Consider the following 15,104-nt stretch of genomic DNA (forward strand, 5'->3'; position numbering starts at 1 on the left):
AATAAGGCCACCCAACTGCTCGACAAATCCGATGGCCTGTTAAACCTTCAAGGCTCAAGGAACTTGCATTTCCTCCCGCCAAGTTCCCAAACCCTCTGAATCACATCAAAGTGCTTTCTTTCTTTTCCCGACACGTCACAATGCTCCACGAAGCGTTACAAAACTCCGGAAAACACTTCTGGACAACACGAGGCGTTCCACGAAATTGAGAAGGAGATATGGTAGTCTGAGGGAAGTCGGATTGACAATGAACCAGTCAACATTCGTGATGACACGTTGGCTCACTCTTTTTCTGCTTCTTTTGTCTTCGCCTGTCAACAGTCTTCCTTTTGTCGCTATTGCGTTGCAAGCGGGAGCCAGCGTATTTGTGAGAGAGGTAAGTGGCGCATATATTGTTTTAGTATACTAACCATGACGTTGCTGCAGCAAATTATTGACTTTCTTGTCGAAAAAGTCGGAAAACCTCTGCTGCTAGAAGTCAGAAACTTCGTCGACAAAATTATCGACGAAGCTCTTTGAAAAACGGACGCTTCGGAGGACAACGCAGCGGAGTCGACTAAAGAAATAGAGGAGGAACCGATCAAGAATGGAAGATGCTTGGGAGGATGTTGGGAAAGATGTTGAGGAGGATGCTGGGGAGAACAACCCACCAGAAGACGTACCTTTCTTTGACCGGTAACATACCTTCTTTGACCGGTAACGCACCCGATGCCTCTAAGATGAAAGGAAGACAGTTCATCCATTTGTCCAGGACAGGCCAGCGGCATACTCCGCGGCAGCCATGCTCTCTCTAAAAGTCTTTCTTACAGAAGCAGACCATCTTCACCACCAAGAGACCCACACGTTTTTTAAATTTGTCTTTATATTTTATAAAAATACTCTCTACTTCTCTATAGATATATACTTATATTTTCAATAAAAACATAATAAATTAATGAAATTTAATAAAAACATGAAAATTTTAATGAAATTTACTAAATAACATGCGCGCAGCTGAATTGCTTATCGAACAATTCTGATTCCGCATTAGAGCACTAAACTTGTTATGAAGCCTTTAAAATCTTGTGGGACCCATAAAATCCTTATGGGACCACTAGAAATACATGGGACCCTCAAATTCCCATAGGACAACTGAAATCACTTAGAACCATCAAAATCCATAAGGACCATTAATATCACTTGGGACTATTAAAATCACTTGGGACCATTAAAATAGGATAGAGCCAAATATTGTTTACAAAGCAAGTAGCAACGGACGACGAACCAACTGTGGAAGTTAATTCCATCTGAGACGGAGAAATTATCAACCCAGCAGAAATAGGATATTTCAATCTTGAGAGGATCATACAAAAACAAGCCGCCAACCAGAAGAAACGGCCTGTTAGAAGTCCAGAGTGTGAACAAAATTAATTCGTGTTCAGAAAAACGGAGAGAGGCATCAGAAAGTCGCACAAAGGTAAAATCATGCCAAGCACTTCATCTCAAAAGAATGAAAAAGAGGACAAATTCAAAACCACGTCCAACACAGTTGAGAAAGACGGCAGTCAGCCAAAAATTGTTTGCCTCAGAAAAACAGAACGATTACGTCAACGATTTGAGCGAAAGATCTTTTAACAGGATACACTCAGTGGAAGTTAAACCGGCGTCTCCCAAAACCGGAAAAAAAAGAATTCCAAAATAAAATTTGTATTGATATTAGTTGAAAGATCACCATTCTGAACCAATAAGACAGTTCTAAAAAGCTTTCAAAATTTCGCACACAGTGGGGCTCGAACCAGCATGTCTAAGAACCAAAAAACTGTTTAAAAAACATTTTTATCGATAGGAGTTTTAAGATCACCATTCTGAACCATTAAAACACGTGCAAAAAAAATTTCAAAAAATTTTTACTCTGTGGGTTCCGAACCAGTATCTCTTAGAACCCAAAATCTTCTCAAATACAAAAGGGTTTTTTCTTCTCCACCCTTATCGCCCATGACGTCCTTTTCTTTATTCGTTATTTGCTCTCTCCTCCATGGCTCCTCCTTCTGAATTGACTTGTTCCACCAATTGTCTTGTTTGATGGAGCCGGCCCCTGTGCTCCGAAATGACGGGGCTGACCCCTTGGAATCGATCGTCCATCCCATGACCAATTCCCAATCGAATTCGATCCATATCATCACAATTCCTCCAGCTGAAGCTTTGTTCGCCATATGTGGGGTTCGATCCTCCGATCCTCCGTTCGGTGGCCGGCAGCCTAACCAGTTGAGCTATGCCGGCCACATTCATATCGAGAGTCAAAAGCGTATATGAATGTCGGCGAAAAAATTTTCAAAATTTTTTTTCAAAATTTTTTTTTTCAAAATTTTTTTTCAAAATTTTTTTTTCAAATTTTTTCTCAAGTTTTTTTTGAAATTTTTTTTTTCAAAATTTTTTTCAATTTTTTTTTCAAATTTTTTTTTCAAATTTTTTTTCCGGTTCTGAGGGATGCGAGTTCAAACCCTACTGAGAACAATTTTTAATTTTTTACACCTGTTTTATAGTGTTTTAACCTCACCGAGGATTAAAAAACAATATTTTTCTCATGATTGTTTAGTTGTATATTTGACGTTCCCATACATTAAAGTTTATTTTAAGAGGCGTTGTCTGCAAGATTTGGATTCCTCTTGGCACAGTTGTAAAAAGTTGTTACAATCCAAACTCTTTTTACAGCATATACAGTGTTCCACATAATCTTAGCCTCACCTCACGAAAAATCAAAAACTGAAATTTTCGAAATTTTCAGGAATGCATCCAAGAAGTAAAATATGACAACTTGGGTCACAAATGTGTATACAAATGTTAATTTGATTAAAAGTTGACAAAAAAATTTTAGGTTGAATTTTATGAAAAATGCGTTTTTTTCTGTTCCACATAATCTTAGCCTCACCCCTCTTATTTTAACTTTTTGAATAATTTTTTGAATTTTATGAAAAATGCGTTTTTTCTACAAATCTAAACAATTTCAACTTGTTTTATCTGATGAAAACATTTCATTCTGATTGAATCGACTGCTAGAAAAGATTGTGATACTGTTAGCTCTCTTTTCATTCTGAAGTTTGATACCATAGGGATAACTCTCTTTTTGCCAATCTCTTTACTGATCCTTACGAGCAAATTCCAAGCTCTGGCCACAATGTTTTTGTGTCAAAAATGACGCTTCGTTTATTTTTCGTTGTATCAGAACATTATTATTAAAATTCTCTCTGCGGACTGACTCGTGAAATCATTTAGATCGCAAATTTGTCTTAATTTCCCAGCAAAAGTTTCCATTATTCAAACCGTGACAGAGAGTGGTACATTATTCTCAGAGTGAAAGTGATGATGAACAATTTGGACATTTTGCAGTACCATAAACAGTTTAATTTTCGGAGTTTTGGTCAATAAATTTTGAACTACGGTTTTGATAAAGAAAAATCTGAAGTTTGGATAGTCCCCAGGCTTGGTCGGAGAAAAATTTTCAGAGAATCGGAGAATCGAAATTTTCTCCGAAAAAAAAAGTCGGAGAATCGGATATCCGACTTTTTCTCCGAAAAAAAAAGTCGGAGATTCGGATATCCGAAATTTTCTCCGACTTTTTTTCTCGGAGAATCGGAGAATTTCGGATAATTTCGGAGAATCCAAAAATGTTCCCAAAAATGCTTCTAAAACGGATTTTCTGTTGCGTTTTTCAGAATTCACCTTTCTAAAACATGTTTTATCAACATTAAAAGCGTTTACCAGTAGAAATATCACCAAAACAGGGTTTTGAGTGTCGTCGTCTCCGGTATTCTCCGAAATTCTCCGACTTTTTTTTTCGGAGAATCGGAGAATTTCGGATAATTTCTCCGAAATGAAAAGTCGGAGAATTATCCGACGGATAATTTCTCCGAAAAAAAAAGTCGGAGAATTATCCGTCGGAGAAATTCTCCGAAAAAAGTCGGAGAATCGGAGAATCGGATTATCCGATTCTCCGACTCCGACCAAGCCTGATAGTCCCTGTGCGAGTTTGGCGTTACTGGGACACCTTTTGTAACTGTTGAGGGACTGTCCCTCACCCATTTTATGAAAAACAACATTTCTTCTCCTAAAAACATGCAGAAAAAACCAGAAGTTCAAAAAATTATTCAAAAAGTTAAAATAAGAGGGGTGAGGCTAAGATTATGTGGAACAGAAAAAACGCATTTTTCATAAAATTCAACCTAAAATTTTTTGTCAACTTTTAATCAAATTTACATTTGTATACACATTTGTGACCCAAGTTGCCATATTTTACTTCTTGGATGCATTCCCGAAAATTTCGAAAATTTCAGTTTTTGATTTTTCGTGAGGTGAGGCTAAGATTATGTGGAACACTGTACTATCATAGATTTAAGAGAAAAACTGGAGAAAACAAGTAACACACAACTCAATAGATGAAAAACGAACACGAATGATGAGAAACAACTTAGAAAGTGTTGATGAAGGTGTAAAAAGCCAAGCCGCTAGGCGGGGTAGGTTCAAACTGAATCACACTTTGAAGGGTAGATCAAAACGTTTATATTAGAGATTAGTATGTTTTTGACGAGTAGTACGTCTACAACTTGAATGATGTGGGTAGATCAAACCCATGTTCTGTTAAATTTTTATTTTCAATTCAATTTATTTCCATAAAATTTTTCAATACTGATTTTTTATTAATGCGGAACAAACCTTTTTCCATTTCAACAAAGAAATAAAATAGAACTCAATAATTATCATAAAGGGGGAATAAATGTTATATTACCCAAACTAGGCAATCGGAAATAAACAAAAACAAAACAACTTTTTTCTAGTTCCAACTGTCTATTTTATTAGAATTATCTCGACTTCCGTTCGAATCGCACCGGTGATTCCAAACTCCGGCCACTGAGGTAAACTGAATTTTTTCATTCAACCAAAAAATGTGCTCCCAAAGATTATGATTTTCTTCTAATTCAGAACTAACCTTTTTCATTGCAAAAGATGATCCTCTTTTTGAGTTGTTTATTACCGTGTTGAGATGGCGGTAAATATACTCAATCTCTTTCCTCAATCATTCAGTTTTTATTATCTTGAACGGAACTAAAACCGTGTGCCGGTTGCTTCCATTGTTGCGAAATTATTGTTTGCTGAATTGCGCCACTTTATTTTTTGATGACCATTCCATATGTTTTCTCAATTTCCATCCCCATAAAACTGGGAATCATCACGCCATCACCCTCCCCCGCGTTCCCATCATGAGAAGAGATCACTCTCTCCTCCTTGCATACTCTCTCGCGCCCAATAAGCTCTACTTGCATAACGCATCGTTTCAACACGAGGGGTGTGTTATCGTTTCAACGCAGATGGTTACTTGAATATTCATGAAAAGGGGGAACACGATGTGCAAAACAAATAGGATCCACATATCCTCTTCCTAGAAGCGAATACTCAACAAAATATTCTGTAGATCTCTAAGTTGACATTCCGAAGAGAAAAAACACAAACACGGGAGTTTTTTTTTAGATAAAAAACTATTTATTTTATTAAAATTTTGAGACAGAAATTGAAGAAAAAATTTAAACTCATATTAGATCTTCCATTCATACGGGTTCTTCGAGTACTGATTCTTGAATACCATCCAGAAGAGGTTGGCAACTTGAGTCGTCTAGTCAGTGAATACGATTGTTGAGGTGACTTCTCCCGAGCTGATGATTCGATTGGACCTGACTTCAACTCGATTTCCATTGAAGAGCTCGTAGAGTTGCTGCATTCCAGTCGCTGTTTGCTTCTTCTGAAATGAAAATGGTCATTGGGAGGATATCCGGATATTGATACAAACCTTTCAGGTTTCTTTCATGCCTTCCAATATCTCGATAGATGATAGAATTCATGAACTCGGAGAGGATATCACTGAGCATTTGTTCTTTATCCGCCGAATTGAAGTTAGAACTTTGGGGATTCTGAAAATGAAAAATTGTTATTAGATCCCCCTGGAGCTATGCCTACACCTACATTATACTCATTTTCCAATGTCACATCATAATTCTTTCGAGAATACGTTGGATGAGGACCGCGGAAGAAAACAGTGCAGGAGTTGAGTTTCGAACTCTTCCGACCATAAACTTCTCTATGCATGTACTTGACTTGCCAGGCTTCCGAAATCGTTTGCGGATTCTGAAAACACAGGTTTTTCGATTTGGTTTCAGAATTTTTGAGCCCAACACCGGAACCCACTAGGATAATTCATTCAACTATCATCTTCTCTAACAGTTAATTAACGTGTTTGAAAAAAACTAGCATTTTATGGGCGGCAACTTTCCATACCGAGGTGTGTGCTTTCTTGATAGATTAGACAACTATTGAAAGATGTTCGATGCATGCTTCCTTCTTGATTGTAAACACGCGATAGGCCGCCTATCGAACCAACACTGTCATTGAGCTTCTCACGATTTTTTTCGATCTTTGCCAGAATCGGTGCTTCCAAACCACGGCCACCAGTGGAAACTGCAATTCCAAAACAGCAACAAATTAAACATCAATAAAAATCAGACGAGGGGAATTAGTTCGATCCTACATATCGGTTGAGAATCTTTCAGTCGAATAAAGTGCCTTCTTGTCGTTGCCTACTTATAGTGTTTCCAAGCTCCACCTTCTCGCTTTTTTTGTATGATTTTTTGATCGTTGTGATGATTTATGACCATTTTATTTTTTCCCGATTTCCCATCCCCATAAAACGAATTATCACCCCCGCTCCGATCGGCCCCCGAATAGGTAGAGAACACCCTCTCCTCTCTGCAAACACTCTCGCACCCATAAACTCTTATTCTTTCTTTCTTTTCTTTTGTATGAGGTATCGTCTTAACACGAAAAGGGACATAGAGTCTCAACATTGATGGTTGCTTGGAGAATACGAAAGAAGAAGAATTTCAGGCACACAAAATAAAGATCATTAGGAGAGTTTATTGCTTTCGAGGGATTCTAATCAATTTCGATTCGATTTTAGTCATTTCTAGACTATTCCATGATCACCGATGTTGAAATTTTGTTATCTTGAAATAACTAGAGACACTTTTGTACCATTTCCATGTTTAGTCTTCGCATTGGTAGACATGGGAAGCTATGTACAGAATCATTCTTCTAAATATTTAACTTATTTATGATTAAACCGCGTAACAGTACATTGTGTCCTGCGTTCCACTGAACAACCTGAAATAGCAGGAAAGCACCCAGACGTGTGACACCCCCGACGGCTAATAACCGGCGGCCTTCTATCCTTAGAAGGGGTAGTCACAAGGGTGTCACATTTTCACTTTTTTCAATACCAAAAAATCATTTTTCCATAAGTTACTTCTTTTGACTCTGAAAAGTTCTAAAATCTGAATAGCTGTAAATTATTAAAAAAGAGAGAGAGCACGATAACAAGAAAATATTTTAAAATAATAGTAAAGTGGCTCTAAAGGAGCATACACAAGATAATTACAAAAAATGGCAAGAAGAAGTAGGCAGCAAGAAAGGGCATTGGAATCATTCGTTTGCTACCGTGGGAACATATGTAGCAAACAAAACTACCAAAGGAAGTCTGGTATGGTAGCAATTGAATGACATTGGAAAAAGGATTTGTAAAAAACTGATGTGAAATACCAAAAAAGAAAATATAGATGTTAAATAAAGATAATAGAGATGTTAAAGAAGTCGGAGAACAAAAAGAGAAAACACATTTGAAAGAATAAACAAAAAAGTAAGAGAAAAGGATAAGATTCAAAAAAAAGAAGAAGATGGCTCTAAAGGAGCATAAACATATTTTTTCACACGAAAAGGCAAGAAAATGTAGGCAGGACTAGAAGTATGATATGGGAATAATGTATAAAATTTAGTAAAACAAGGGTGAACACAATTCGCTTGTTTAGATGAGTTGATGCTCCCGCTTGTAGACATCATTTTGTGTATGATGGCGATAGTCCGTAATGAGCTGACTGCCGAGCACCTAAAAATCCAAGTTTCGAACGAAAAACAGTTAATGTTTTGAAACTTACTTGATCAGCCGTCCATCTCTCTTCCGCACTTTTTCTGATGAGCATTTGTGTGAGCTCGCTGATACTCAGGTTCATCGTGACAGGTGGATTGTATTTGCATTTCGAGACCATGTAGTCAGATACGTGTTCCGTCGGTAGCTGGAATGACAGTTTCCCTTGAGAACATTGATGGATGACGATTCCAAGCGAATAACAATCGAGGGCTGTGGTCTGTTTCGAACGAGTGACCACTTCAGGTGCGATGTATCCCTGCGTCCCGCAGAACGTACTGTGCCTGAAAATCAATAAAATTTCAAAAATCACATTGAAGAATCCCTCACCGTTCGTCGGTCGCACTTCCAAAGTCCGACACTTTGTACATTCCTTCTCCGTTGTGTAGAATATTTTGAGGCTTGAGATCACGATGGATAATGCACCTTTTGTGGCAATAGGACAGAGCGTTCGCCACACATTCAGTCATTCTCGCGATATTTTAGACGCTCAGCACATGTTTATTTTCCAACACCTCGTGAAGCGATTGTTTCATAAATTCTAACACAAAGCAGATGTTACCTTTGATTTGAAAGCAGCGAACATCTTTACTATGTTTTCGTGACGAAGTTCCCTTTGAATTAGAACTTCTTGCTCAACTTCAAATTTCTTGGACAGTATGCTGGTTTGATTCATGATGTACTAAAAATGCAAAATTATTCGTGTTCGCAGAAGTATTTCTCACCTTCAAAGCAAACTCCTTGTCGCTTTTTTTCGATTTACATTTGAAGGCACTGCCGAACAATCCAGTTCCCAACAGCTCTCCAATGATGAACTTTTCTTCTTTCACGTCGTTATCGTAGACGTTTATGTCTTCGTCCGCTTTCCGGCGGCTTCATATCGATCATTGATTTTTTCAGTTCTCTCATCTCTTTGTCATCGGTCACACGACTCTTCGCTTTACGGCACGCTGCTCTCAGCTTCTCGGAATGATTTTTGAAGTTATCCACGCTGAAAGTTACATTGAGTTAATTCTGCTGTTTTTTCTTTGACACTCACTTAAATTGAGCAGACAGCATCATGATTCCTGTGGCGTAGCCTGTGGCAAGAACGAGTCCAGGCGAGATATCAAACATCGTCTGGTTCGATGATTTTACTTGTGGAAATAGTTGGATTTGTGATCAGACATACTTTTGACGTCAGTGAGGACAAGCTGAAAAAATAATACAATTAAAACTTTGCATGTATAAACTAACCTGCGAATTTTTGTAAGTTCCATGCATCACGAACGCGTCCGACGCACTGTTTCCATCAATTAATCCAAGGAACCATTGTTTTTCGTCGGCGATACTGTTTGACAAGTGTCGACCTGATTCAAACTCTGCGAGTTTGCGCCGAATTGACCGAGACCACCGTCGAGTCCACCAAGAATTTATCCATTCCTATCTGAAAATTAGATAATTCTTTTTTTTTTGAAAAGTTCATACAAAAAAACAGATAAAATCACTACCAACCATATTACGACTTGAAAAACGAGGAAAATTATCATTTCTTTGATGAATTCAATTTTTTTTTGCTGAAAAAGTCAAAAAACTCAGAAATTGGATGAAAAGTAGGGGCGACGTGGGAAAAATTGGAGGATGACAATTGGAGTGTACGCAAGCACTGCCGACAGACACACTGCGTACTTTGCATTTTATTTGACGCGCTAAACTTCGACGCAGTTTCAGATGATGATTTCAGCCGGATTGGTCTGATTTCTGCAAATTTGCACATGAAAAATTATTGAAAATTTTAAAGTTTGAAATTTCTGAGCAACTATGAAAAATCAATAAGTTTACCCAGAAATCAGAATAACAAGAAATCAAAAAAAAAAAACAAAACAAAGCAATTCAATTGCTAAAAACATTCTAAAAATTGATTTTCCGAAAAAAAAAAGGTCAAAAATGAATGAATAAATTGCAGAATGAATGCTCAAAAGTGAGTAAGTTTCAGCTAACTCTGCTGAATCGTGTCCGTTTATCCTAAACTTTTTTGGATAGTGGTAGTGTAGTCTTTTGGTTTATGTGCATTGTGCTAACCTTTTTTTTGACAAGTAGCCTAAGTATTCAGCAATGAGAAAATAAGTTTTTCAAAAAAATTTCCATCACTGTTTTTTTTCCGATAATCGATTTTTTTCTGATCTTAATTGTAAAAATTCGAAGAAAAACGTTATGTTTTTCTCTTGGAGTTATTAAGTTTTCGGTTTCAAAATGTTGAAAAACACTTAAGAGGGACTATCTGTAAGAGTGAGAATGTTTGTGTTGGGCCTTGGCACAGTTGCAAAAAGTTGTTTCAATCCGAACACTTTTTACAGCATATGTACCCCGAAGGTAGTGATTTATAAAAAATGTGTCACCAGTCCCTTATGACGTCATCGTAGGGAAATATGGCCAATAATTTACTTTTCGCCCAAAAATTCTCAAAAATTTCAATTTGTGAGATAACTTTGTAAAACTTTTAGTAAATGTTAGAGGTGTTTTGACTACCCCTACACAAATTTCCAGCTCTCCAGACACCCCAGCTGCTGCCTGTGTTCGCCACGTCAGCATCCTGTGTATTTTTAGTGAGAGAGAAGGGAGAGGTGTGCTGTGTTGGAAGAGGAGAAATATGCGAGAGAAAAGAGTAGATAGTATTGAGAATGGAGAAAGACATATGAAACAGATACACGTCGTATTGTGATCTCAAAGAAACTGGTAGCTTCTCATATTGTACACTTTTTCCCAATTGTATATATCTCTTCCTCCCTCAAGAAATTACCTCGACCCAAGGCTGTCGCATGGCCGGCCGGCCGCGAGAAGAAAAATGAAAAAGCCTCGGCCGAGGCCTCAGCAGCGGCTTTTTTTCAAAGTTGCAAAACTTTGTCGTTTTTGAAAAAAGTTTTGCAAGTTTTTTGTTTTCTGGTACCAATCTGACAACCAGGGTTCGATCCCCACTCGTGCCAAAACTTGTTTGTTTTTTGTTTTTGACATTTTGGTACCAATCTGGCAATCATGGTTCAACCCCACTGGTGTCAAAGCTGTTTTTCATTACATTTTTATTTTTGGTAAAAATCTGAAGACCAAAGTTGCCTTTTCGGAGAAGGACTGTTTTGAAAAGATAAACTTGTAATCTAAAAATGTTTTTTTTGTTCTGAAATGGTTTCAGAATAATACCAAAAAGCAAGAAATGAAATGAAAAAAGGTTTGACACCGGAGGGGTCGAATCCTGGTGATCAGATTGTTACCAAAAAGTCAAAAACTAAAAACCAAAAAGTTTTGGCACGAGTGGGGATCGAACCCCGGTTGTCAGATTTGTACCAAAAAGTCAAAAGAATATCAAGTCATGTTTTCAGTTGATACGGTAGAAGGCCGCGGCCGGCCGCGGCTTTTGAAGATTTTTAAGAAAAAGCCGCCGCCGGAATGCACAATCAGAGTGTCGTTATTTTTCTGTGTGCAAAGACAAGGGAAAGGAAAGTCATGCGAATGCGCGGATGGAACAGATTGAAAGTTTTGTATTTTAAAGTATCTGGAAGAAAAAACAGTTTTGCATATTATTGTTCTCAAAAAATTATCGGATGAATTAACTGAAACCATCTGTACTGAAACCAAAACTCAAAACAAATTTTCTGCAAAACATTTATTCAAAAAATTAAATAGTGGAAAAAACAACAATTATCAATATCCCGTAACACTTTTATTAAAAAGTTTGGAAAAAGAACAGATCCGACCGATATCCTAAAATCAGCTTGCACACTTCTTCAAAGTCCTTCGTCAGTAGTTCCAAAATTGATTCGTTGTCTTTTTCCTCGGCTGAAACATTTTGAATCTATGTAGGCACTGAGATGGGATGCTTACCTGTCAGAACAATCATTTTCAGCAAATCCTTGTTGAGATGCGAGAAAATGCAGTATCTCGACATTCTGAACACGTTCATTTTCTGCAAAACAAGATCTTAAAGAATGTTTTAACGAAAAAAGGAAACCTGCTCCGTAGACATATTGAAGAACACCCGTCGATCAATCGCCACGGCCATCATCCCTTCAATTGTCTCCTTCGAAAACGGTAGATCAAAAGAGTCAGTTGTTTCCGTCGAGTTTTCGTATCGTCCTTTGGCACCATCATATTCTGAGAACAGTTCGAAGGAGTTCTCATTGGTTTGCATACGGTAGATTTCGTTACGTGGGAGGCGGATGGCCATGACAAACGTGTCGATGCTTCTGGAATTAAATGATGTTGCGTATTTAACAAAGGTTTTCTGTGGGAGGAACGCAGAACATTTTGAGACAACATTTTCTCGGTATTTCCGCAAAAAAAATACAAAAAAACTATTTTTATTGACAAATGCTGAACATTTTTCCTAAAAAATCAATAATTCAATAATAAAATTGAAAAAGTTTTCGTTTTAAAACTGTTTTAATTTTTTTCAGCTTTGAAAAATGCAATAAAAACACTCACCATATTAGAATTCAATAAAAATCATTTAAAAATTAGGGACAAGGCATTCAGTAGCCATCCTGAGGGAGAAACGAGTCACATGTGTATAATAGAGTTCTTATAGCCAGTGAACTCCTCTTGTTTGCTTGTTTATTTAGTAGGGCGTGTTTTCTGTGTTATAAGTCGTCCCCCCCCCCCCTCCCATCCCTATCTTTCTTGCATCTTGCATCTGGCGCGTCTTTGTCGCTTTTATGTTTCTCTCCCTCTTCTTCCTCCAGAGCTACACTCTTTTTTCTCCTTTGCAAGAGAAACATCAACACCGCTCTTGCCTCTTTTCAACATGCAGAACGAGACGTATACCCCTTTCTGCCGCTCCGAAGAGGAACACAAAGGGTAGATAGAGTACCCGGAGACCCAGCAGGAAAAGGGGGAGAAGAGACTAAGCAAGAGAGAGACGGAGAAAATAGTGAAGGGGGCTGCGGAGGCGCATTATATCAACAAAAAAAAGGAAACCTTAGTTTTTCGAACGGCGCTGCACGTACACGCGCACTGATGGTATACCTATTGCTAGAAATGCTTTTGTGGTAAAATTGAACTAATCTATAAAACATCGAAAAAAGTTGTGTTGTTTTAGAACTAGAAAATGGAAGAAAAAGAACTTTAAAGTTCTGATGATTACGAAATAACATAGGTTGTTCGTTAAAAAGTAATTTCAAGTTCAAAATACAGAAGGAAATACAAGATTCCTAGAGAAAATGCCTCCGGTTGACAGATCAATGTATGTTTCCTCTTTTGATAGTTTTGCACATCAAAATTAAAGACTTTTCAGCTACAAACATTTTGTTCATGAATTTTAAAAATGTGAATCTCAAAATACGGTACATTTTATCTGTTGACAACTTTCTTGTCTTTCTTCAAACAGCCGAGACGCACTACCCATAACTTAACGAATGCGAGATGCGCTGGCGTACCGTTGACGCGTTTTCTTCTATTTCTCATTGCCATAGCTTGTTAGCTGGTATTGTTATTCAGAAATATAGTTATCGAGGTCGATCGGTAGAGGCCACGAATATTTGCATGTGATGGGAATTTATAGAAACAAAAGAATTGAATCAACAACAAAAACCGCTATTTCTATTTTTCATTTAACAAACACGATTAGCGGTAAGACCCCCAAAAGAGCGCAGCCTGAATATCTTCCGAAATATGAGTGAGAGCCAAACGAAGAGCTCAAGGGCATTCAGAAAGAAAACATCAACATATGAGTCCGCACGAAACGAAAAAATTCTACTTTAAAATTTTTATTCTGTTAACATTCATTGTGAAAACAATCCACTTCAAACATGTTTGATTGAAGCAATCTTCACTTTGCTTTTTTCCTTGTTTGTGTCATCGGAATCGGCCTGTTGAAGAACCTCGAATGGCTTAGTATCCTCCTGGCAGTTATTTTTCACGAGAAACAGACCGAAGAGCATGAAATTGTGGGACAAGTGTCCTAAAATAGAAAATCGACTTTTTTTTGTAACGAAAAAATGACATACCAACAGCACAGGCGATGAAAATGTACCAATCTTGCTGGAAGTGTTGAATCATCTCCATTTCAATTCTGATGCTAACGAGGATGAAGATATGTGTGATGCAGAGCAGGTACTTAAAATAAACATATTAGAGAAAAATTGTTCGAAACAAAACTTACATCGAAAATGATCATCCAACTAATTTGCTTGTCAGATTTCTGGTTAATCATAAGCACTGCGATGTAGTAGAGTACTGACATGGAAATCACTGTGCACGTGTCACTCGCCAATCAGATGAAAATGATAGTCCATGATCCGTTGAAAACGGTATGAACAATGAAAAACCATTCGATAAAGATCGACAAGTAGTTCATGATCCTGTAAAGAAACTTGTAAGAATTAAAAGTCTGAAAAACGACGAAATAGAAGAAGGAGGAAATTTACGACAGATTTCAGATTGACTAGGAAGCAAAAACTCGAAATTCTCTTGGATTTTGGATTCAACTTTCATTTTCACTAACCATAGCCTAATGTACTTAAAAATAACTAACCTAAAACAGTAGCTACGCTTCCAGCCGTGATGATGACTTTCCAAATCATACGACACCAACGGTCTCTGCAATTTTTTTATATACCTTCTTTTAAACATAAGGCATCCGAAGGATATTGGTGTATTTTACACGGGCTTATCCCAGAACTGACCTGTCACCATTGCAAAAATAGCAATAATTCAGTACTCAAAAAAAATCATAGAAATATAAAAAGGGTGAATCGCATACTGATAGCGTTTCTGAAAGCCGTATGAATTTCCTCTTTGTCGTTTCCTATTTATTCTGTTCCCAAGAATCTCCTCCTTCCACAATGCTCTCTCTCTCTCCCACTCTTTTGTCTGTTTCTGCCCTTTTTCTCTAACATTGTCTCGTGTCTTGTTTACTTTTTAGACACACACCAACCCAATACATAGTTAACAATTCAACTGTTGTCTCATTATACCTCGTGTCACTGTTTGTATGCCAGACTATCTCTACTCTCTCACTCTCTCTTTCATGAATGACACACGCAGTGATCAACAGTTATAATGATTGCCCCTCTGCGACGAAGAACTTTTGTGAGATAAAAATAAGACTCATGACTCACAAACTTGATCACAT

General features: G+C 37.5%; 7 protein-coding genes across 7 annotated transcripts; 1 reads left to right on the forward strand and 6 right to left on the reverse strand.

Moving 5' to 3' along the window:
• Positions 1–247: 247 nt before the first annotated feature.
• GCK72_022653 (uncharacterized protein) lies at positions 248–519 on the forward strand (the record flags this gene model as incomplete). The annotated part of the gene is made up of 2 exons (XM_053734968.1): positions 248–376; positions 427–519. 2 exons carry the CDS (start codon positions 248–250, stop codon positions 517–519), a joined length of 222 nt encoding a protein of 73 aa, XP_053578534.1.
• Positions 520–1,989: 1,470 nt separating this feature from the next.
• Positions 1,990–2,268, reverse strand: GCK72_022654 (uncharacterized protein; the record flags this gene model as incomplete). The annotated part of the gene is made up of 1 exon (XM_053734969.1): positions 1,990–2,268. The coding sequence occupies one exon, from the start codon at positions 2,266–2,268 to the stop codon at positions 1,990–1,992; it is 279 nt and encodes a 92-aa protein (XP_053578535.1).
• A 3,440-nt stretch (positions 2,269–5,708) lies between these two features.
• GCK72_022655 (uncharacterized protein) lies at positions 5,709–6,114 on the reverse strand (the record flags this gene model as incomplete). The annotated part of the gene is made up of 3 exons (XM_003092155.2): positions 5,709–5,770; positions 5,819–5,939; positions 5,992–6,114. The coding sequence occupies 3 exons, from the start codon at positions 6,112–6,114 to the stop codon at positions 5,709–5,711; spliced, it is 306 nt and encodes a 101-aa protein (XP_003092203.2).
• Positions 6,115–7,882: 1,768 nt separating this feature from the next.
• GCK72_022656 (uncharacterized protein) lies at positions 7,883–8,472 on the reverse strand (the record flags this gene model as incomplete). The annotated part of the gene is made up of 3 exons (XM_003092170.2): positions 7,883–7,963; positions 8,013–8,286; positions 8,333–8,472. The coding sequence occupies 3 exons, from the start codon at positions 8,470–8,472 to the stop codon at positions 7,883–7,885; spliced, it is 495 nt and encodes a 164-aa protein (XP_003092218.2).
• A 364-nt stretch (positions 8,473–8,836) lies between these two features.
• On the reverse strand, positions 8,837–9,118 carry GCK72_022657 (uncharacterized protein; the record flags this gene model as incomplete). The annotated part of the gene is made up of 2 exons (XM_003092160.2): positions 8,837–8,993; positions 9,042–9,118. 2 exons carry the CDS (start codon positions 9,116–9,118, stop codon positions 8,837–8,839), a joined length of 234 nt encoding a protein of 77 aa, XP_003092208.2.
• Positions 9,119–11,699: 2,581 nt separating this feature from the next.
• GCK72_022658 (uncharacterized protein) lies at positions 11,700–12,200 on the reverse strand (the record flags this gene model as incomplete). Its single annotated transcript, XM_053734970.1, has 3 exons — positions 11,700–11,812; positions 11,858–11,939; positions 11,985–12,200. The coding sequence occupies 3 exons, from the start codon at positions 12,198–12,200 to the stop codon at positions 11,700–11,702; spliced, it is 411 nt and encodes a 136-aa protein (XP_053578536.1).
• A 1,573-nt stretch (positions 12,201–13,773) lies between these two features.
• GCK72_022659 (uncharacterized protein) lies at positions 13,774–14,213 on the reverse strand (the record flags this gene model as incomplete). Its single annotated transcript, XM_053734971.1, has 3 exons — positions 13,774–13,931; positions 13,978–14,086; positions 14,133–14,213. 3 exons carry the CDS (start codon positions 14,211–14,213, stop codon positions 13,774–13,776), a joined length of 348 nt encoding a protein of 115 aa, XP_053578537.1.
• Between the last annotated feature and the right edge of the window lie 891 nt (positions 14,214–15,104).

Source organism: Caenorhabditis remanei, chromosome X (genome assembly GCF_010183535.1).
Source record: "Caenorhabditis remanei strain PX506 chromosome X, whole genome shotgun sequence".
NCBI lineage: Eukaryota > Metazoa > Nematoda > Chromadorea > Rhabditida > Rhabditidae > Caenorhabditis > Caenorhabditis remanei.